Source organism: Coregonus clupeaformis, chromosome 39, assembly GCF_020615455.1.
Source record: "Coregonus clupeaformis isolate EN_2021a chromosome 39, ASM2061545v1, whole genome shotgun sequence".
NCBI classification, from domain to species: domain Eukaryota; kingdom Metazoa; phylum Chordata; class Actinopteri; order Salmoniformes; family Salmonidae; genus Coregonus; species Coregonus clupeaformis.
In genome coordinates this window covers 583,335-605,682 of record NC_059230.1, presented here as the reverse complement: position 1 = coordinate 605,682, position 22,348 = coordinate 583,335, and the positions used below count along the sequence as shown (strand labels likewise).

General features: G+C 44.8%; 2 protein-coding genes across 2 annotated transcripts; one reads left to right on the top strand and one right to left on the bottom strand.

Moving 5' to 3' along the window:
• Positions 1–463: 463 nt before the first annotated feature.
• On the bottom strand, positions 464–8,753 carry LOC121554190 (zonadhesin-like). Its single transcript, XM_041867669.1, has 6 exons — positions 8,723–8,753; positions 5,814–5,990; positions 5,279–5,481; positions 2,266–2,523; positions 1,863–2,027; positions 464–565 (listed from the first exon to the last, which is right to left on the bottom strand). The coding sequence occupies exons 1-6, from the start codon at positions 8,739–8,741 to the stop codon at positions 464–466; spliced, it is 924 nt and encodes a 307-aa protein (XP_041723603.1). The 5' UTR covers positions 8,742–8,753.
• Positions 8,754–14,228: 5,475 nt separating this feature from the next.
• Positions 14,229–16,076, top strand: mblac1 (metallo-beta-lactamase domain containing 1). The gene is made up of 2 exons (XM_041867989.1): positions 14,229–14,787; positions 15,616–16,076. The coding sequence occupies exons 1-2, from the start codon at positions 14,356–14,358 to the stop codon at positions 15,874–15,876; spliced, it is 693 nt and encodes a 230-aa protein (XP_041723923.1). The 5' UTR covers positions 14,229–14,355; the 3' UTR covers positions 15,877–16,076.
• Positions 16,077–22,348: the final 6,272 nt, after the last annotated feature.

Sequence of the window (22,348 nt, the reverse complement as noted above, 5' to 3'; positions counted from 1 at the left end):
TCTGGGTTGTACCATTGGATTAATCTATTTCTTCTGCATCCATTGATACCAACAATCAGTTGGTGTGATTAGCTAGAGCAGTGTTTGTGAGACAACGGCGGATCCCGAAGGGGCCCGGGCCGGGTCTTTTTACAAAAACGTATGTAGGGTCAGAATGGTTTGAACTACAAACTATTAAAAGCCATGTCCAAAAAGCTGAGAAAACTGAGGCTCAACATGCACATTTTGCTCTTATGACGCTGTTACGACCTGGCTCATAGTTCGTAACAACAAAGGAGACCACGCATTACTTAAATGTAAAAAGGAATGCATTTATTAAACGAAATGATAAATACAAAAATGTAACATAAGCTGTGGACGTCTGTAGGATCAGTAGTGTATGCAGTGTGTGGATGAGTGGAGAGGGTGTTGCATGGTGAAAACAAACCAAAAACCCAAAAGGTGGTGGAAGCCAGCCTGCCAGTCAAGGAAGACTGATGTGGCCACCTTTTATAGCCTGCAGGCCAAGCCTGCCCAGGTGCGCCACATCAGTAGACGAATCCTCCCAGCTCTGCCCACTGGCCTCCTGCAACAAGCAGACTACCAAACAGGAGATCCCAGCTGACAGAGTGGGAGGGACGTCACAACGCTCACAAGCTACAAGTTGTTAGAAGGTAAGGGGTTCTGCTACGTAGAATATTTTAGGAAATCCCAGGACGTAGGGTCTATAATACTGTAATAACCTCACATATACTGAACAAAAATATAAAAGCATAATGTAAAGTGTTGGTCCCATGTTTCATGAGCTGAAATAAAATATCCCTGAAATGTTCCATACGCACAAAACATTTATTTCTCTCAAATTTGTTTACCTCCCTGTTAGTGACCATTTCTCCTTTGCCAAGATAATCCATCCACCTGACAGGTGTGGCATATCAAGAAGCTGATTAAACAGCATGATATTTACACAGGTGCACCTTGTGTTGGGGACAATACAATGCCACTGTAAAATGTGCAGTTTTGTCACACAACACAATGCCACAGATGTGTCAAGTTTTGAGGGAGCATGCACTTTGCATGCTGACTGCAGGAATGTCCACCAGAGCGTTGCCAGAGAATTGAATGTTTATTTCTCTACCACAAGCCACCTCCAACATCGTTTTAGAGAATTTAGCAGTACATCCAACCGGCCTCACAACCGCAGACCACGTGTATGGCGTCGTGTTGGCGAGTGGTTTGCTGATGTCAACGTTGTAAACAGGTTATGGTATGGGCAGGCATACGCTACGGACAACCAACACAATTGCATTTTATCGATGGCAGTTTGAATGCACAGAGATACCGTGACGAGATTCTGAGGCCCATTGTCGTGTCTTTCATCCGCCGCCATCACCTCATGTCTCAGCATGATAATGCACGGCCCCATGTCGCAAGGATCTGTACACAATTCCTGGAAGCTGAAAATGTCCCAGTTCTTCAATGGCCTGCATACTCACCAGACATGTCACCCATTGAGCATGTTTGGGATGCTCTGGAAGCTGTAAACACACATCCATACATGAAAACACAGGCATTTTATTGTCCCCAGCACAAGGTGCACCTGTGTAATGATCATGCGGTTTAATCAGCTTCTTGATATGCCACACCTGTCAGGTGGATGGATTATCTTGGCAAAGGAGAAATGCTCACTAAACAAATTTGTGCACAGAATTTGAGAGAAATTAGCTTTTTGTGTGTATGGAACATTTCTGGGATCTTTAATTTCAGCTCATGAAACATGGGGCAACACAACCCTTTACATGTTGTGTTTATATTTTTGTTCAGTGTAGTTAGATGTATTATCATACAGTAACATTATAATAGTTGGGTCCAGTCGTATGTACCTGGTTGAAGTATTCTCCAGGGATGGTGATCTCCAGGTGGTGGACTCCATCAAACTTGACCTTCAGTCCAAAGTCAGTGTCCAGCAGACTGTAGACACCACTACTCAAGACCCTGGCCCCGGCCACACAGATCGACAGAGGAGTACGCACCCTGTGCCCATTCAACTGGAGAGGAGGGGGGGAGAGATAGAGGGGAGAGGGAGAAAGAGGAGGTTATTAGTGGTGATCAATAATCAATTATAAGGCTTATGGGTTGTTGTTTATCAAACTAGACCATCACAGCTTCCATGGGCGGTTCCAGGGAGGGGCTTGCCGGTGCTGAAGCCCCCTCTAGAATAGGCTACCTCCTGTCTCCACCTGCTCCCCTGCCTCCCCTGTCTCCACCTGCTTTCCCTGTCTCCACCTGCACCCGTCTCCACCTGCTCCCCTGTCTCCACCTTCTCCCCTGTCTCCACCTGCTCCCGTCTCCACCTGCTCCCCTGTCTCCACCTGCTCTCCTGTCTCCACCTGTTCCCCTGTCTCCCCTGCCTCCCAGTTCTCCCTCCAACACCTTACACTCCTGGGCGGGGCTACACTGCCACGGCTCACAGGTGACGTTGTTACCAGGGTTACACTTACAACGCTCCGAACAGTCCAGCTCAGTGAACCAACTGTCTCCCACCTAGGAAACACACAGACATAAACATTAGACATAACAATCTGCCACAGCAATACGAGCTAGCCTTAAAAATAGTCTACACTAAAATAAAGTGTGAAATCAATATGTAAAAATGGATCGGACAGGGTGCTTTGGCCGATTCATTGACAATTTCGGCTTTAGCTTGCTTATATGGAACGGGTACTACCTGTTTGCTGAAATGGGTGCAAGAGGGCAAAGTTCGTAATGTGGTTCGAGCACTTTCACGAGGGGCTGAAACCTCCTATTCTTCTCAACCACCGACAATGGGCGCATATCCGCGACTATAAACATACCTGTCGCTCTTGTAATTTTTTGGTACCGGTCAGAATCCGCTGTATATTTGTCTTCTATTTTTTTTTAAATATACAGTGGGGAGAACAAGTATTTGATACACTGCCGATTTTGCAGGTTTTCCTACTTACAAAGCATGTAGAGGTCTGTAATTTTGATCATAGGTACACTTCAACTGTGAGAGACGGAATCTAAAACAAAAATCCAGAAAATCACATTGTATGATTTTTAAGTAATTAATTTTCATTTTATTGCATGACATAAGTATTTGATACATCAGAAAAGAAGAACTTAATATTTGGTACAGAAACCTTTGTTTGCAATTACAGAGATCATGCGTTTCCTGTAGGTCTTGACCAGGTTTGCACACACTGCAGCAGGGATTTTGGCCCACTACTCCATACAGACCTTCTCCAGATCCTTCAGGTTTCGGGGCTGTCGTTGGGTAACACAGACTTTCAGCTCCCTCCAAAGATTTTCTATTGGGTTCAGGTCTGGAGACTGGCTAGGCCACTCCAGGACCTTGAGATGCTTCTTATGGAGCCACTCCTTAGTTGCCCTGGCTGTGTGTTTCGGGTCGTTGTCATGCTGGAAGACCCAGCCACGATCCATCTTCAATGCTCTTACTGAGGGAAGGAGGTTGTTGGCCAAGATCTCGCGATACATGGCCCCGTCCATCCTCCCCTCAATACGGTGCAGTCGTCCTGTCCCCTTTGCAGAAAAGCATCCCCAAAGAATGATGTTTCCACCTCCATGCTTCACGGTTGGGATGGTGTTCTTGGGGTTGTACTCATCCTTCTTCTTCCTCCAAACACGGCGAGTGGAGTTTAGACCAAAAAGCTCTATTTTTGTCTCATCAGACCACATGACCTTCTCCCATTCCTCCTCTGGATCATCCAGATGATCATTGGCAAACTTCAGACGGGCCTGGACATGCGCTGGCTTGAGCAGGGGGACCTTGCGTGCGCTGCAGGATTTTAATCCATGACGGCGTAGTGTGTTACTAATGGTTTTCTTTGAGACTGTGGTCCCAGCTCTCTTCAGGTCATTGACCAGGTCCTGCCGTGTAGTTCTGGGCTGATCCCTCACCTTCCCTCATGATCATTGATGCCCCACGAGGTGAGATCTTGCATGGAGCCCCAGACCGAGGGTGATTGACCGTCATCTTGAACTTCTTCCATTTTCTAATAATTGCACCAACAGTTGTTGCCTTCTCACCAAGCTGCTTGCCTATTGTCCTGTAGCCCATCCCAGCCTTGTGCAGGTCTACAATTTTATCCCTGATGTCCTAAACAGCTCTCTGGTCTTGGCCATTGTGGAGAGGTTGGAGTCTGTTTGATTGAGTGTGTGGACAGGTGTCTTTTATACAGGTAACGAGTTCAAACAGGTGCAGTTAATACAGGTAATGAGTGGAGAACAGGAGGGCTTCTTAAAGAAAAACTAACAGGTCTGTGAGAGCCGGAATTCTTACTGGTTGGTAGGTGATCAAATACTTACGTCATGCAATAAAATGCAAATTAATTACTTAAAAATCATACAATGTGATTTTCTGGATTTTTGTTTTAGATTCCGTCTCTCACAGTTGAAGTGTACCTATGATAAAAATTACAGACCTCTACATGCTTTGTAAGTAGGAAAACCTGCAAAATCGGCAGTGTATCAAATACTTGTTCTCCCCACTGTATATATATATTTTTTTCATTTTTTCATTTTTTTCGTTTCTGTCTTGCTCCGGTGGTAGGAGCGTTCCCGTTTGGCTCAGTTGGTAGAGCATGGCGCTTGCAACGCCAGGGTTGTGGGTTCGATTCCAACTGGTACCAGTACGATAAGTATGACAATGTATGTGCTCACTACTCTAAATTGCTCTGGATAAGAGCGTCTGCTAAATGACTTAAATGTAGGAATACTGGGGTGATGTCGGTGTCAATAGGCTATTCTGGTTGAGCAGTGGCCACATACTCTTTCTGTCCATCGCCGTTTTAATCTACTGGGAAACCAAAATGTTCCCAAACTGGAGATTTAAATGATGATGGAGAATCCTCCTGGTTTATCGACCCCACCACTTGCCATTGTCCAGAAATAGTTCCCGGCTACGCCTCACAAAAGGACAGTTTGAAATGTGCCCATTTAGATTCAAATGTACATTTCCATGTGAGCATATGCTCTAGTCGTTTTAACGGAATAGCCTGAAATGTGATTATTTTTGTTTTATTTATTCAACAGTGCAGACCGAACCGAGATCCCGAACGGTTCGGTACGAATACGTGTACAGTTACATCACTGCTAAAAGCTAAGCTGTGCTTTTGCAAACAGAGACTAAAACTAAAACTATTTCAAACGGTTTATGTGATGACTTGAACTCTAGCTAACATTATTCCCATGAGTTCCAGGTCATCGTATTGACTTCTGTGAAAGCAACGATAAAAACGGTGACTATCTTGCTTACCGGTCTATAGTTGTTATCCTCGTCGGTGCAGCCACACTGGCTGGGTGGGACACACTTGTCCCCGCTGAGGATCATTCCGGGGTCACACACACACCCCTCTACGCAGGGCTGGGTACAGGTGGAGTTGAAAGTAGGGTTCTGACAGCTGGAGGGACAGGCGTTACCACAGGGCTCGTAGTGGCTTCCTGGGAGACACTTCAGAGCTGGGGGGGAGGGAAGAAGAGAGAATATTGGTTATTAATGGGTACTAATCTTTATTAATTCATAGTGTTGGGTGGAGAAAGGAGGAGAGAGGTGGCAGAAACAGAGCGGACATGGAATGTGAATTGGTACTGAGACTGATCCTTGTGGCACACCTCTTTTACAGTAGAAATAACACACATTACAAACATTCCAAAAGCACACAGATGTGTTACAGCACATGGAGAACAGTCAGGTGTGTTACAGCACATGGAGAACAGTCAGGTGTGTTACAGCACATGGAGAACAGTCAGGTATGTGTGACTTACGACAGGTGTGTGTGTGTGTGACTTACGACAGAAGGTGTTGTTCCTCCATGCGATGGGTACTCCAGCCAAGGCACACAGGTCAGCATAGCTCTCTATAGCCTGGCACAGAGCCACCGTCTCCCCTCCTGTAGCACACTGGTCATACACACAGTTCTCCTGGTAGATGTTGGGGAGAACCACCGCGTGGCACGGCTTAAAGATACCTGGGACACAATGGAGAACGTCTGCCTTTGACTCATTTCTCTCTGCCTCCTTCTTTCCACTCCTTTCCTCTTTTGACCTCACCCTCTCACCGTCCCCCCCTACTCACAAGGCAGGCGATACGCTTGACCTTATCTTTACAAGATGCTGTTATTCTACTAATCTCACTGCAACTCCCCTCCAAGTCTCCGACCACTACTTTGTATCCTTTTCTCTCTCGCTCTCCTCCAACACTACTCACTCTGCCCCTACTAAGATGGTAATGTGCCGTCGCAACCTTCGCTCTCTCTCTCCCGCTACTCTCTCCTCTTCCATCCTATCATCTCTTCCCTCTGCTAAATCCTTCTCCCTCCGATCTCCTTATTCTGCCTCCTCAACCCTCCTCTCCTCCCTTTCTGCATCTTTTGACTCTCTATGTCCCCTATCCTCCCGGCCGGCTCGGTCCTCCCCTCCTGCTCCGTGGCTTGACGACTCATTGCGAGCTCACAGGAGAGGGCTCCGGGCAGCCGAGCGGAAATGGAGGAAAACTAGACTCCCTGCGGACCTGTCGTCTTTTCACTCCCTCCTCTCTACATTCTCTTCCTCTGTTTCCGCTGCTAAAGCCACTTTCTACCACTCTAAATTTCAAGCCTCTGCCTCTAACCCTAGGAAGCTCTTTGCCACCTTCTCCTCCCTGCTAAATCCTCCTCCTCCTCCCCCTCCCTCCCCGCTCTCTGTGGTTGACTTCGTCAACCATTTTGAAAAGAAGGTTGACGACATCCGATCCTCATTTATTAAGTCAAATGACACCGCTGGTCCTGCTCACACTGCCCTACCCTATGCTTTGACATCTTTCTCCCCTCTCTCTCCAGATGAAATCTTGCGACTTGTGACGACCGGCCGCCCAACAACCTGCCCGCTTGACCCTATCCCCTCCTCTCTTCTCTAGACCATTTCTGGAGACCTTCTCCCTTACCTCACCTCGCTCACCTCGCTCATCAACTCATCCTTGACCGCTGGCCATGTCCCTTCCGTCTTCAAGAGAGCGAGAGTTGCACCCCTCCTCAAAAAACCTACACTCGATCCCTCCGATGTCAACAACTACAGACCAGTATCCCTTCTTTCTTTTCTCTCCAAAACTCTTGAGCGTGCCGTCTCTAGCCAACTCTCCTGCTATCTCTCTCAGAATGACCTTCTTGATCCAAACCAGTCAGGTTTCAAGACTGGTCATTCAACTGAGACTGCTCTTCTCTGTGTCACGGAGGCTCTCCGCACTGCTAAAGCTAACTCTCTCTCCTCTGCTCTTATCCTTCTAGACCTATCCGCTGCCTTTGATACTGTGAACCATCAGATCCTCCTCTCCACCCTCTCCGAGTTGGGCATCTTCGGCGCTGCTCACTCTTGGATTGCGTCCTACCTGACAGGTCGCTCCTACCAGGTGGCGTGGCGAGAATCTGTCTCCGCACCATGTGCTCTCACCACTGGTGTCCCCCAGGGCTCAGTTCTAGGCCCTCTCCTATTCTCTCTATACACCAAGTCACTTGGCTCTGTCATATCCTCACATGGTCTCTCCTATCATTGCTCCGCAGACGACACACAATTAATTTTCTCCTTTCCCCCTTCTGATAACCAGGTGGCGAATCGCATCTCTGCATGTCTGGCAGACATATCAGTGTGGATGTCGGATCACCACCTAAGCTGAACCTCGGCAAGACGGAGCTGCTCTTCCTCCCGGGGAAGGACTGCCCGCTCCATGATCTCGCCATCACGGTTGACAACTCCATTGTGTCCTCCTCCCAGAGTGCAAAAAACCTTGGCGTGACCCTGGTTAACACCCTGTCGTTCTCCGCTAACATCAAAGCGGTGACCCAATCCTGCAGGTTCATGCTCTACAACATTCGCAGAGTACGAGCCTACCTTACACAGGAAGCGGCACAGGTCCTAATCCAGGCACTTGTCATCTCCCGTCTGGATTACTGCAACTCGCTGTTGGCTGGGCTCCCTGCCTGTGCCATTAAACCCCTACAACTTATCCAGAACACTGCAGCCCATCTGGTGTTCAACCTTCCCAAATTCTCTCATGTCACCCCGCTCCTCCACACACTCCACTGGCTTCCAGTTGAGGCTTGCATCTACTACAAGACCATGGTGCTTGCCTACAGAGCTGTGAGGGGAACAGCACCTCCTTACCTTCAGGCTCTGATCAGACCCTACACCCAAACGAGGGCACTACGTTCATCCACCTCTGGCCTGCTAGCCCCCCTACCTCTACGGAAGCACAGTTCCCGCTCAGCCCAGTCAAAGCTATTTGCTGCTCTGGCACCCCAATGGTGGAACAAGCTCCCCCACGACGCCAGGACAGCGGAGTCACTGACCACCTTCCGGAGACACTTGAAACCCTACCTCTTTAAGGAATACCTGGAATAGTATGAAAGTAATCCTTCCCCCACCCCCCCATAAAAAATAAAAAGTGGTTGTCCCACTGGCTATCATAAGTTGAATGCACCAATTTGTAAGTCGCTCTGGATAAGAGCGTCTGCTAAATGATGTAAATGTGAATGTAAATTGATGAGAAATGGTTTTAGTGAAGGGGGAGACTGAAATATACATTACAAGTTGTGTCTAGTATATTTTACGCAACAGCTTTGGTGAAAGAAAGTATGCTTGAGCATAGGATTTTCTTTTAAATCACTGTCTAGACAGTGTGTGCATTTGTGTGTGTGTGTGTTTGTATGTGTGCGTGTGTGTCTCTCACCGTTAGGGTCACTGATCATCCCACAGCTGGTAGGTTTGAACAGCGCCGGAAGAAGATGGCTGCCGTTTTACAGCCCTCTAACCAATTGTACTATTATGTGTGTTTTTCCGCGTTATTTGTAATTTATTTTGTACATAATGTTTCTGCCATCGTCTCTTATAACCAAAGAGAGCTTCTGGATATCAGGACAGCGATTACTCACCTCGCATTGGACGAATATTTTTTCTTCAACGAGGCGTTCGCGAAGGATATCATACAGACACCCGACAAGGCCCAGATCCCCGTCATTCGCGTGAGGAAGAGACGGAGATATCGCGGACGCAGATCCGGGTGCCTCGTAGGGATCCGACGGCGAGCGAGTAAACTGCCTCTCCCATCAATCCTATTAGCCAACGTTCAATCTTTTGAGAATAAAATTGACGATTTAAGATTACGGTTATCCTACCAACGGGACATTAAAAACTGTAATATCTTATGTTTCACGGAGTCGTGGCTGAACGACAACAATGATAACATTCAGCTAGCAGGCTATACGCTACATCGACAGGACAGAACTGCAGACTCTGGTAAGACAAGGGGTGGCGGTCTCTGTATATTTGTAAACAACAGCTGGTGCACAAAATCAAATACCAAGGAAGTCTCGAGGTTTTGCTCGCCTGAGGTAGAGTATCTTATGATAAGCTGTAGACCACACTATTTACCAAGAGAGTTTTCATCTATATTTTTCATAGCTGTCTATTTACCACCACAAACCAATGCTGGCATTAAGATTGCACTGAATGAGTTGTACAAGGCCATTAATCAACAGGAAAACGCTCATCCAGATGCAGCGCTCCTAGTAGCCGGGGACTTTAATGCAGGGAAACTTAAATCCGTTCTACCTAATTTCTACCAGCATGTTAAATGTGCAACCAGAGGGAAAAAAACTCTAGACCACCTTTACTCCACACACAGAGACGCATACAAAGCTCTCCCTCGCCCTCCATTTGGCAAATCTGACCATAACTCTATCCTCCTGATTCCTGCTTATAAGCAAAAACTGAAGCAGGAAGCACCAGTGATTCGGTTAATAAAAAAGTGGTCAGATGACGCAGATGCTAAGCTACAGGAATGTTTTGCTAGCACAGACTGGAACATGTTCCGGGATTCTTCAGACAGCATTGAGGAGTACACCACATCAGTCACTGGCTTCATCAATAAGTGCATCGATGATGTCGTCCCCACAGTGACCGTACGTACATACCCCAACCAGAAGCCATGGATTACAGGAAACATCTGCACTGAGCTAAAGGGTAGAGCTGCCGCTTTCAAGGAACGGGACTCTAACCCCGGACGCTTATAAGAAATCCCGCTATGACCTCCGACGAACCATCAAACAGGCAAAGAGTCAATACAGGTCTAAGATTGAATCATACTACACTGGCTCTGACGCTCGCCGGATGTGGCAGGGCTTGAAAACTATTACAGACTACAAAGGGAAGCACAGCCGCGAGCTGCCCAGTGACACAAGCCTACCAGACGAGCTAAACCACTTCTATGCTCGCTTCGAGGCAAGCAACACTGAAGCATGCATGAGAGCACCAGCTGTTCCGGACGACTATGTGATCACGCTCTCCGTAGCCGATGTGAGTAAGACTTTTAAGCAGGTCAACATTCACAAGGCCGCAGGGCCAGACGGATTACCAGGACGTGTACTCCGAGCATGTGCTGACCAACTGGCAAGTGTCTTCACTGACATTTTCAACATGTCCCTGACTGAGTCTGTAATACCAACATGTTTCAAGCAGACCACCATAGTCCCCGTGCCCAAGAACTCTAAGATAACCTGCCTAAATGACTACCGACCCGTAGCACTGACGTCTGTAGCCATGAAGTGCTTTGAAAGACTGGTCATGGCTCACATCAACAGCATAATCCCAGAAACCCTAGACCCACTCCAATTTGCATACCGCCCCAACAGATCCACAGATGATGCAATCTCTATCGCACTCCACACTGCCCTTTCCCACCTGGACAAGAGGAACACCTACGTGAGAATGCTATTCATTGACTACAGCTCAGCATTCAACACCATAGTGCCCTCTAAGCTCATCACTAAGCTAAGGATCCTGGGACTAAACACCTCCCTCTGCAACTGGATCCTGGACTTCCTGACGGGCCGCCCCCAGGTGGTAAGGGTAGGTAACAACACATCTGCCACACTGATCCTCAACACGGGGCCCCTCAGGGGTGCGTGCTCAGTCCCCTCCTGTACTCTCTGTTCACCCATGACTGCATGGCCAGGCACGACTCCAACACCATCATTAAGTTTGCCGACGACACAACAGTGGTAGGCCTGATCACCGACAACGATGAGACAGCCTATAGGGAGGAGGTCAGAGATCTGGCCGTGTGGTGCCAGGACAACAACCTCTCCCTCAACGTGACCAAGACAAAGGAAATGATTGTGGACTACAGGAAAAAAAAAGAGGACTGAGCACGCCCCCATTCTCATCGACGGGGCTGTAGTGGAACAGGTTGAGAGCTTCAAGTTCCTTGGTGTCCACATCACCAACGAACTATCATGGTCCAAACACACCAAGACAGTCGTGAAGAGGGCACGACAAAGCCTATTCCCCCTCAGGAGACTAAAAAGATTTGGCATGGGTCCTCAGATCCTCAAAAAATTCTACAGCTGCACCATCGAGAGCATCCTGACTGGTTGCATCACCGCCTGGTATGGCAACTGCTTGGCCTCTGACCGCAAGGCACTACAGAGGGTAGTGCGTACGGCCCAGTACATCACTGGGGCAAAGCTCCCTGCCATCCAGGACCTCTATACCAGGCGGTGTCAGAGGAAGGCCCTCAAAATTGTCAAAGACTCCAGCCACCCTAGTCATAGACTGTTCTCTCTGCTACCGCACGGCAAGCGGTACCGGAGTGCCAAGTCTAGGTCCAAAAGACTTCTCAACAGCTTCTACCCCCAAGCCATAAGACTCCTGAACAGCTAATCATGGCTACCCGGACTATTTGCACTGCCCCCCCACCCCATCCTTTTTACGCTGCTGCTACTCTGTTAAGTATTTATGCATAGTCACTTTAACTCTACCCACATGTACATATTACCTCAACTACCTCAACTAGCCGGTGCCCCCCGCACATTGACTCTGCAACGGTACCCCCCTGTATATATAGCCTCCCTACTGTCACTTTATTTTACTGTATATATAGCCTCCCTACCGTCACTTTATTTTACTTCTGCTCTTTTTTTCTCAACACTTTTTTGTTGTTGTTGTTTTATTCTTACTTTTTTTGTTTAAAATAAATGCACTGTTGGTTAAGGGCTGTAAGTAAGCATTTCACTGCAATGTCTGCACCTGTTGTATTCGGCGCATGTGACCAATAAAATTTGATTTGATTTGATTTGATTTCTCTGGTTCTGGTATCATTTTAGCAGATGCTCTTATTCAGAGAAACTTACAGTAAGTAATGAGTGCATACATTTGTGTACTGGTCCCCCATTGGAATCAAACCCACAACCCTGGTATTGCAAGTGCCATGCTCTACCAACTGAGCCACACAGGACCCTATCCCAGGTGTATCCCAGGTCAGACTATAGTACTTCCTGAAAAATACTGGATACATAAAACCATTCAATTCATGAATGTAAAAGAAACGAAAACAGGTGCGTGAGACTCACTCGGGGCGGTCGTCGGGCACCTGCCAGCTCTCTCCTAGTTTGTTGGTGTTGACGGCTGGTTTACCATATGGCTTGATGTTGTCATCTCCAGGTTGGTCATTGAAGTTTCCTATTAGACAGACAATCACCAAATTCTACACAATGTAATTACAGAATCACTATCCAGTCAATTAGGATTTTTTAAAAGAAGACAGGCACACTGCCCACAAAATGAGGTGGAAACTGAGCTGCACTTCCTAACCTCCTGCCAATGTATGCCAATATTAGAGACACATATTTCCCTCAGATTACACAGATCCACAAAGAATTCGAAAACAAACCCAATTTTGAAAACTCACATATCTATTGGGTGAAATACCACAGTGTGCCATCACAGCAGCAAGATTTGTGACCTGTTGCCACAAGAAAAGGGCAACCAGTGAAGAACAAACACCATTGTAAATACAACCCATATTTATGTTCATTTATTTTCCCTATTTGCGCATAATATGACATTTGAAATGTCTTTATTCTTTTGGAACTTTTGTGAGTGTAATGTTTATTGTTAATTTTGATTGTTTATTTCACTTTTGTTTATTATCTACTTCACTTGCTTTGGCAATGTAAACATATGTTTCCCATGCCAATAAAGCCCTTACGTTGAATTGAAAGAAAGAGAGAGAGAGAGAGAGAGAGAGAGAGAGAGAGAGAGAGAGAGAGAGAGAGAGAGAGAGAGATTGAGACAGAGGGAAAGAGAGGGAGATAGCAGGAGCGAGCAAGAGAGAGAGAGAGGGAGGGAGAGAAACAGGGTAGTAAGGGTGAGAGACATTGAGAAAAGACAAGGACAGAGAGAAAGAGAGAGAGAGAGAGAGAGATTGGGAGAGAGAGAGAATTTGTGTAGTAAGGGTGCGAGAGGGATAAAGAAAGAGAGAGGGGGGAGAGAGAGAGAGATGTACTATTTCACAAGAACAATAACAATGGAGCCATGCAGTCAATATGTCTGCCAGTGTTTATAGGATCAAGGGTCAGTTCCAAAGACTTCCTTAGAGTGATTATACGTTACTGGAATTCTCCAATTGTTTCCTTGTAACTCAAAATAAATGTCTTGAACCAACATCAACCTCATGCAATGTGATCAATCATTTCACAGAACTCTTAGATTCAAAACCTTTTCAGGTATAATATTGTAACTGTAGGTGCACTTGCTTTGTTTTGATTGAGGTGGGTTTTAATGTCATAGTTTTCAGTTATTTTAAATAAAATGTCTCAAATGTATGAAATAGTAATTAAACAATGTATATTCTGTAAATTTGTGCCAGTTATTTTTAAGACAATGAATTATTAACATTGAGTAAACTTTGAGTAAACTTTTGGTTTGAGGTTTAACTGAGGTTTGACACTTTTGTCAGCTTTCTTTTTTAATGTTTAAGATATCTCTATTAGCATCTCATAATATACAGCATCTAAAATTATTCAATATCTGAAAATACCCAGAATTTACCTCCTAAACCCAAAAAAGTGACTTACCTGTGTAGCTCTCACCTGCTTCTGTTGTGTTCATGGTACTATTGTTGGTCATACACACGGTAGCTAGATGCATGACACAGTCTTGAAAGTGGACTTATACCGAAAGAAATCATGACATTTTACTGGAAGCCAAATATGTTTACTACCCACCGTAATTTAGGCCAGGCAGATATAGGTAGAGTGATCATGGTGCAAAGTTGCATCACGCCAGCTGGCCTTACAAAATGTAATAGATTCTGCTATCCAGCAGATGGCACCAAAGCACTTTGCTGTGACACCTAAACATCTTTCCAAACGACAAAATTGCACTTGTCCCTCTTGCCATACCGTAGAATTGATACAAACTGTCGACAACATATGTGGTTTCTAGATACCTGTGATAATGTTTGTAGTTCATTTATCCAAAACTGTGATTCTGTAGCTAGCAAACATCTATTATTAAGCAGAGATGGAAGCGACTGAAAAAAATTATGCATGTAACAGTAGCGACTTTAAAAGAAGCGAGTTATCGGACACAGAACTCGAGATTGTGGGGCAACCCTACTCCATATCGGTGCTCAAAGTTGGCTATTGTCTTTCCGAACAGGACGGTTCTTTCCGAGCAGACGGGACTATCTCTCTCCTAACGGGACCTAGAACTATTCTAGTAGACACCGGAGGACCGTGGGACCGGGACTTTCTAGTGAAACGGCTGAAGGATAAGCGACTAGACCCGGGTGATGTCAGTTTGGTGGTGGGGACACATGGCCACTCCGACCATGTTGGTAATCTGGGGCTGTTTCCAGGGGCAACGATAGTTGTGGGGTGTGACATCAGTGAGGGGGATAGGTACCTTCCTAACCAGCTAGCTGAGGGGCAACCATATCCTATTGATGAACATGTGAGTCTGAAACTCTTCTTTTGATCAACCCAACTCAGTGTAATCATATTCAATAGTGTGTGTGTATGTGTAACAGCCATTTTCAATGGTTTGCCATGCATATTCACCAGCACTTACTTTAATCAGTAACCTCATCATTTGTATATTACTGTACTGGACTATTTGCACTGCCCCCCCACCCCCACCCCATCTTTTTACGCTGCTGCTACTCTGTTAATTATTTATGCATAGTCACTTTAACTCTACCCACATGTACATATTACTTCAACTACCTCAACTAGCCAGTGCTCCCGCACATTGACTCTGCACCTGTACCCCCCAGTATATATAGCCTCCCTACTGCATTTACATTTACATTTTCATCATTTAGCAGACACTCTTATCCAGAGCGACTTACAAATTGGTACATTCACCTTATGATAGCCAGTGGGACAACCACTTGGTGGGGTGGGGTAGGGGGAGGGTAGAAGGATTACTTTTATCCTATCCCAGGTATTCCTTAAAGAGGTGTGGTTTCAAGTGTCTCCGGAAGGTGGTGAGTGACTCTGCTGTCCTGGCGTCGTGAGGGAGCTTGTTCCACCATTGGGGTGCCAGAGCAGCGAACAGTTTTGATACTGTTACTGTTATTTTATTTTACTTCTGCTCTTTTTTATTTTACTTTTTTATTAAAAAATAAATGCACTGTTGGTTAAGGGCTGTAAGTAAGCATTTCACTGTAATGTCTGCACCTGTTGTATTCGGCGCATGTGGCCAATAAAATTTGATTTGATAAGTACTTCCTGCAACTGTACTCTAAACCTCATTGCAATACCTTCATCTCTCCACCAGGTGTCAATAGTACCCACTCCGGGCCACACAGGGCGCGATGTGAGCCTTCTTGTGAAGGGAACCACAATGGGCACGGTGCTTGTTGCCGGAGACCTATTTGAGAGTTGCACTGATGACGACAGTTGGAGGGAGCTGAGTGAGAACCCTGCAGTTCAGGAGGTCAACCGACAGAAGGCGCTACGCACCTCTGATGTCATCATCCCGGGACACGGGTTGCCGTTCAGGGTCCACAGGGAGGAGGCGCACGGACGCTCCGGGTAGAAACTGCCCTGTTAGGCCCTTAGGCACTGATCAGGTTTAGCCTTCCTCTCTCTAACCTTAGCAATGTGGGGGAAGAAGTGCAAAACCTTAGATCAGTGGTTAGGAGTAACCACTGATGTGTACGGTGCATTCTGAAAGTATTCAGACCCCTTCCCTTTTTCCACATTTTGTTACGTTACAGCCTTATTCTAAAATTTATTAAATTAATGTTTCCCCTCATCAATCTACAAACAATACCCCATGATGACAAAGCAAAAACAGGTTTTTAGAAATTTTAACAAATGTATTATAAAAAACAGAAATACCTTATTTACATAAGTATTCAGACCCTTTGCTATGAGACTCGAAATTGAGCTCAGGTGTGTCTGTTTCCATTGATCATCCTTGAGATGTTTCTACAACTTGATTGGAGTCCACCTGTGATAAATTCAATTGAAAACATTTCTGCAGCATTGAAGGTCCCCAAGAACACCGTGGCCTCCATCATTCTTAAATGGAAGAAGTTTGGAACCACCAAGACTCTTCCTAGAGCTGGCCGCCCGGCCAAACGGAGCAATCGGGGGAGAAAGGCCTTGGTCGGGAGGTGACCAAGAACCCAATGGTCACTCTGACAGCGCTCCAGAGTTCCTCTGTGAAGATGGGAGAACCTTCCAGAAGGACAACCATCTCTGCAGCACTCCACCAATCAGGCATTTATGGTAGAGTGGCCAGAAGGAAGCCACTCCTCGGTCAAAGGCACATGACAGCCCGCTTGGAGTTTGCCAAAAGGCACCTAAAGGACTCTCAGACCATGAGAAACAAGATTCTCTGGTCTGATGAAACCAAGATTGAACTCTTTGGCCTGAATGCCAAGCGTCACGTCTGGAGGAAACCTGGCACCATCCCTCCGGTGAAGCATGGTGGTGGCAGCATCATGCTGTGGGGATGTTATTCAGCGGCAGGGACTGGGAGAATAGTCAGGATCGAGGGAAAGATAAACGGAGCAAAGTACAGAGAGATCCTTGATGAAAAACTGCTCCAGTGCGCTCAGGACCTCAGACTGGGGCAAAGGTTCACCTTCCAACAGGACAACGACCCTAAGCACACAGCCAAGACAACGCAGGAGTGGCTTCGGGACAAGTCTCTGAATGTCCTTGAGTGGCCCAGCCAGAGCCCGGACTTGAACCCGATCGAACATCTCTGGAGAGCTCTGAAAATAGCTGTGCAGAGCTTGAGAGGATCTGCAAAGAAGAATGGGAGAAACTCCCCAAATACAGGTGTGCCAAGCTGGTAGCGTCATACCCAAAAAGACTCGATGCTGTAATTGCTGCCATAGGTGCTTCAACAAAGTACTGAGTAAAGGGTCTGAATATTTATGTAAATGTGATATTTCTGATTTTTTATTTTTAATACATTTGCAAATTTAAAAAAAACTGTTTTTGCTTTGTCATTATCGGGTATTGTGTGTAGATTGATAATGGGGGAAAAAACTATTTAATCAATTTTAGAATAAGGCTGTAACGTAACAAAATGTCAAGGGGTCTGAATACTTTCTGAATACACTGTATAAACCCTGGATTGCTGATGCTAGGTAATGGCCATATTAGTACTCCCCAGTAGGAGTAGTCCTCCATAGTAATGAATGGAATTCTACAGTACTTCAATAAAAAAATTTAAGGACAAAATTACATGTATTTAAGTATTCATTTGTAGTGGGGACAGTAACATTATTACCAACATTTTTTTTTAAAGGAATGTGTTTATATACAGTACCAGTCAAAAGTGGACCGTCTCATTCAAGGGTTTTTCTTAATTTTTTACTATTTTCTACATTGTATAATAATAGTGAAGACATCAAAACTATGAAATAACACATATGGAATCATGTAGTAACCAAAAACGTGTTAAACAAATCAAAATATATTTTAGATTTTAGATTATTCAAAGTAGCCACCCTTTGCCTTGATGACAGCTTTGCACACTCTTGGCATTCTCTCAACCAGCTTCACCTGGAATGCTTTTCCAACAGTCTTGAAGGAGTTCCCACATATGCTGAGCACTTGTTGGCTGCTTTTCCTTCACTCTGCGGTCCAACTCATCCCAAACCATCTCAATTGGGTTGAGGTCGGTTGATTGTGGAGGCCAGCTCATCTGATGCAGCACTCCATCACGCTCCTTCTTGGTCAAATAGCCCTTACACAACCTGGAGGTGTGTTGGGTCATTGTCCTGTTTAAAAACAAATGATAGTCCCACTAAGCCCAAACCAGATGGGATGGCGTATCGCTGCAGAATGCTGTGGTAGCCATGCTGGTTAAGTGTGCCTTGAATTCTAAATAAATCACTGACAGTGTCACCAGCAAAGCACCATCACACCTCCTCCTCCATGCTTCACGGTGGGAACCACAAATGCGGAGAGCATCCATTCACCTACTCTGCGTCTCACAAAGACATGGTGGTTGGAACCAAAAATCTCAAATTTGGACTCACCAGGCCAAAGGACAGATTTCCACCGGTCTAATGTCCAATGCTCATGTTTCTTGGCCCAAGAAAGTCTCTTCTTATTGATGTCCTTTAGTAGTGGTTTCTTTGCAGCAATTCGACCATGAAGGCCTGATTCATGCAGTCTCCTCTGAACAGTTGATGTTGAGATGTGTCTGTTACTTGAACTTTGTGAAGCATTTATTTGGGCTGCAATTTCTGAGGCTGGTAACTCTAATGAACTTATCATCTGCAGCAGAGGTAACTCTGGGTTTTCCTTTCCTGTGGCGGTCCTCATGAGCGCCAGTTTCATCTTTTTTTTTTTTTGCGACTGCACTTGAAGAAACTTTCAAAGTTATGGAAATGTTCCGGATTGACTGACCTTCATGTCTTAAAGTAATTATGGACTGTTGTTTCTCTTTGCTTATTTGAGCTGTTCTTGCCATAATATGGACTTGGTCTTTTACCAAATAGGGCTATCTTCTGTATACCAACCCTACCTTGTCACAACACAACTGATTTGCTCAAACGCATTAAGAAGGAAAGACATTCCACAAATGAACTTTTAACAGGGCACACCTGTTAATTGAAATGCATTCCAGGTGACTACTTCATGAAGCTGTTTGAGAGAATGCCAAGTGTGTGCGAAGCTGCCATCAAGGCAAAGGGTGGCTACTTTGAAGAATCTCAAATATAAAAATATATTTTGATTTGTTTAACACTTTTTTGGTTACTACATGATTACATGTGTTATTACATAGTTTTGATGTCTTAATTTTTTTTCTACAATGTAGAAAATAGTAAAAATAAAGAAAAACTCTGGAATGAGTAGGTGTGTCCAAACGATTGACTGGTACTGTATATATTTTTATGTTTAGTTCACATATTTAAAACTATGCATTAAGGTGTCTATAGTAGAATGTACTTTGCAAAAAAGTTATGTAGACATTAATAAATGCATTTTTGTAGCTTCCAAAATCTTTTTTGCAATGGCGGAGGAGTACTAAAGTGGCTGTGCGGTGGCTCCAATACAGTGCCATGTCAGTCATCTAGGGCAGTAACCTTATCCTAACCCCACAGTGACTGAATCTACAGTGGGGAAAAAAGGATTTAGTCAGTACCAATTGTGCAAGTTCTCCCACTTAAAAAGATGAGAGAGGCCTGTAATTTTCACCATAGGTACACGTCAACTATGACAGACAAATTGAGGAAAAAAATTCCAGAAAATCACATTGTAGGATTTTTAATGAATTTATTTGCAAATTATGGTGGAAAATAAGTATTTGGTCACCTACAAACAAGCAAGATTTCTGGCTCTCACAGACCTGTAACTTCTTCTTTAAGAGGCTCCTCTGTCCTCCACTTGTTACCTGTATTAATGGCACCTGTTTGAACTTGTTATCAGTATAAAAGACACCTGTCCACAACCTCAAACAGTCACACTCCAAACTCCACTATGGCCAAGACCAAAGAGCTGTCAAAGGACACCAGAAACAAAATTGTAGACCTGCACCAGGCTGGGAAGACTGAATCTGCAATAGGTAAGCAGCTTGGTTTGAAGAAATCAACTGTGGGAGCAATTATTAGGAAATGGAAGACATACAAGACCACTGATAATCTCCCTCGATCTGGGGCTCCACGCAAGATCTCACCCGTGGGGTCAAAATGATCACAAGAACGATGAGCAAAAATCCCAGAACCACACGGGGGGACCTAGTGAATGACCTGCAGAGAGCTGGGACCAAAGTAACAAAGCCTACCATCAGTAACACACTACGCCGCCAGGGACTCAAATCCTGCAGTGCCAGACGTGTCCCCCTGCTTAAGCCAGTACATGTCCAGGCCTTTCTGAAGTTTGCTAGAGTGCATTTGGATTGGGAGAATGTCATATGGTCAGATGACACCAAAATAGAACTTTTTGGTAAAAACTCAACTCGTCGTGTTTGGAGGACAAAGAATGCTGAGTTGCATCCAAAGAACACCATACCTACTCTGAAGCATGGGGGTGGAAACATCATGCTTTGGGGCTGTTTTTCTGCAAAGGGACCAGGACGACTGATCCGTGAAAAGGAAAGAATGAATGGGGCCATGTATCGTGAGATTTGCACAATTGGTGGCTGACTAAATACTTTTTTCCCCCACTGTGTCGGGACCTTCCACACACATACTTGACTCACACTGAAGAGATGTATTGGCCATGCATACTAGATGGTGTGCTAGTGTGTATCGGGACACAGTGACTGGCCACGGACCCGAACAAGATGGTGTGGTACATCTAGCCGTGGCAAGAAGCACATCACACTAGTCTGTGGTATAGGGACAGTCGTCTGTGTTGATGATCACCTGTCTACTTTTTGAACGTGCCTTGAAATGAAACGTGTACATGGGATTTGCATGTCTCCAGGTGTCACAAGGGAGCTATGAATTATCATTCTGTGGTGATTGACATATTTGAACCAAAGATACTGGTTTCTTTTAATCATCTGTGGTTGAAAATTCACCTAACCCCCTTACACCACAACACAAGATATAATCAACGAGTTGTATATTTCTTTCAGATAGGTTTACCATCTTTGATTAAATGCTGTAACGTGTGTGTAGTTTTTTCTTTCTACTCTTTATAGCTGTGGTCTAAAGAGCTTGGTGGAATGTAAATTCCATGAAGTAAGTTAATTCTAATAGGGGTCAATGTTGAATGATTCGATTGAGTAGAAGGAGTTCCCCCTCAGATCGGAGACAGCAGCAGAGCCCTACACGATAGCCTACAGTAGTATACTATGATATATGGGCAGGTGTGGAATTGGGAAAAAGTCATTCTGGGAACTCCCCAAAATCCTAGGATTCTATGTAAAAATAAAAATAAAAAATAGATTCCACCCCTGACTATAATGATGTCTGCGGTAAAGTAGTCTTATGGACCAATGCCTTGCCTATGATGTTTATAGGATGTTTATAATATTGACTTGCCTTATCAAACACACTTTTCATAGCCCTCATTATATAATCAAAACTGATTTGACTGATGAGGAAATCATAAAAAGCCATTGTGAATGTTAGTCAGGCAGGGGGCAGGCGCCATTCAATATAACAGTGTTGCGTAACTGGGATTTGTCAACAGTTTATATCAAGTGACTTGGAATCAATAAAGCGATGACTTTTTCTTCATTTGTCACTAGGCTTCCCCGATTAACTAACTCAGCATTGTTCCTCCCTCTGAATCATTATTAGCACTGTAATGATAGTGTTGAATAGAGTTCGCCAGTTTGTAGTCCTAAAAAACTGAAATTAAACCTGGTTCATTCAGACATTCCTATGGGGATAATATCAGTCAGTTAACATGACCTTTATGAATTATGAAGCCTTTATGTGCTTATTTTGATTAAATAAATGCTTCAGAATCCACAAAAAGTGACGTTAGCTCATATAACAAAACTATAACAAAACTTAAAAGATCTTCTAAGCCTGTGTTTACCACAGACCTTATTTTCGGCGTTCATTCATTTCCCCATAGGCTTTGGCCAATGAGCGATGGAGTTAGCCTCTGTTAATGCCTACAAAAAGATGCCGTTACTATTGCTCTCTATGGAACAGAATAGAAACACATGCCTTTTCATCACTAGGCTACTGTATTTCATAGATGGACCAACTACGTTAACATAGACCTCAATAGCCTATATATTTGGCCTAGTATATATATTCCCCATTGCATTGGTAAATGTATAGATGTGGGCTACAGATTCACAGCTGTGACGGTAAATATATAGATTTCCCAATTATCCACCTCCACTCAAGTTAAGAGATGTGCATGACCGAACCAAAAAGCCCTATGGGGTTTAATGACATGACACTCAAGCCGCTCCTTTGCCCCTCTAAGAATACAACATGTCACTCATTTACTGTAAGTCCTTTGAATCTTGTTAATTGTGTCTACATTACTCGAAACCAACCCAAATCACTGCATATTTTTACTCAAAAACCCATTCAGTGCGAGAAACTGTGGAGGGGCCTTCGTCT

Excerpts from the sequence above, each read along its gene's own strand:
- LOC121554190 (XM_041867669.1), bottom strand. Across the intron at positions 5,482-5,813 it reads GAGGAACAACACCTTCTGTC|CTCTGAAGTGTCTCCCAGGA; the intron begins GTAAGTCACACA and ends CCTCCCCCCCAG. Across the intron at positions 566-1,862 it reads CTGGAGAATACTTCAACCAG|GAGGCCAGTGGGCAGAGCTG; the intron begins GTACATACGACT and ends TGCTTGTTGCAG.
- mblac1 (XM_041867989.1), top strand. The coding sequence starts at position 14,356 with ATGGAAGCGACTGAAAAAAATTATGCATGTAACAGTAGCGACTTTAAA. Across the intron at positions 14,788-15,615 it reads CATATCCTATTGATGAACAT|GTGTCAATAGTACCCACTCC; the intron begins GTGAGTCTGAAA and ends TCTCTCCACCAG.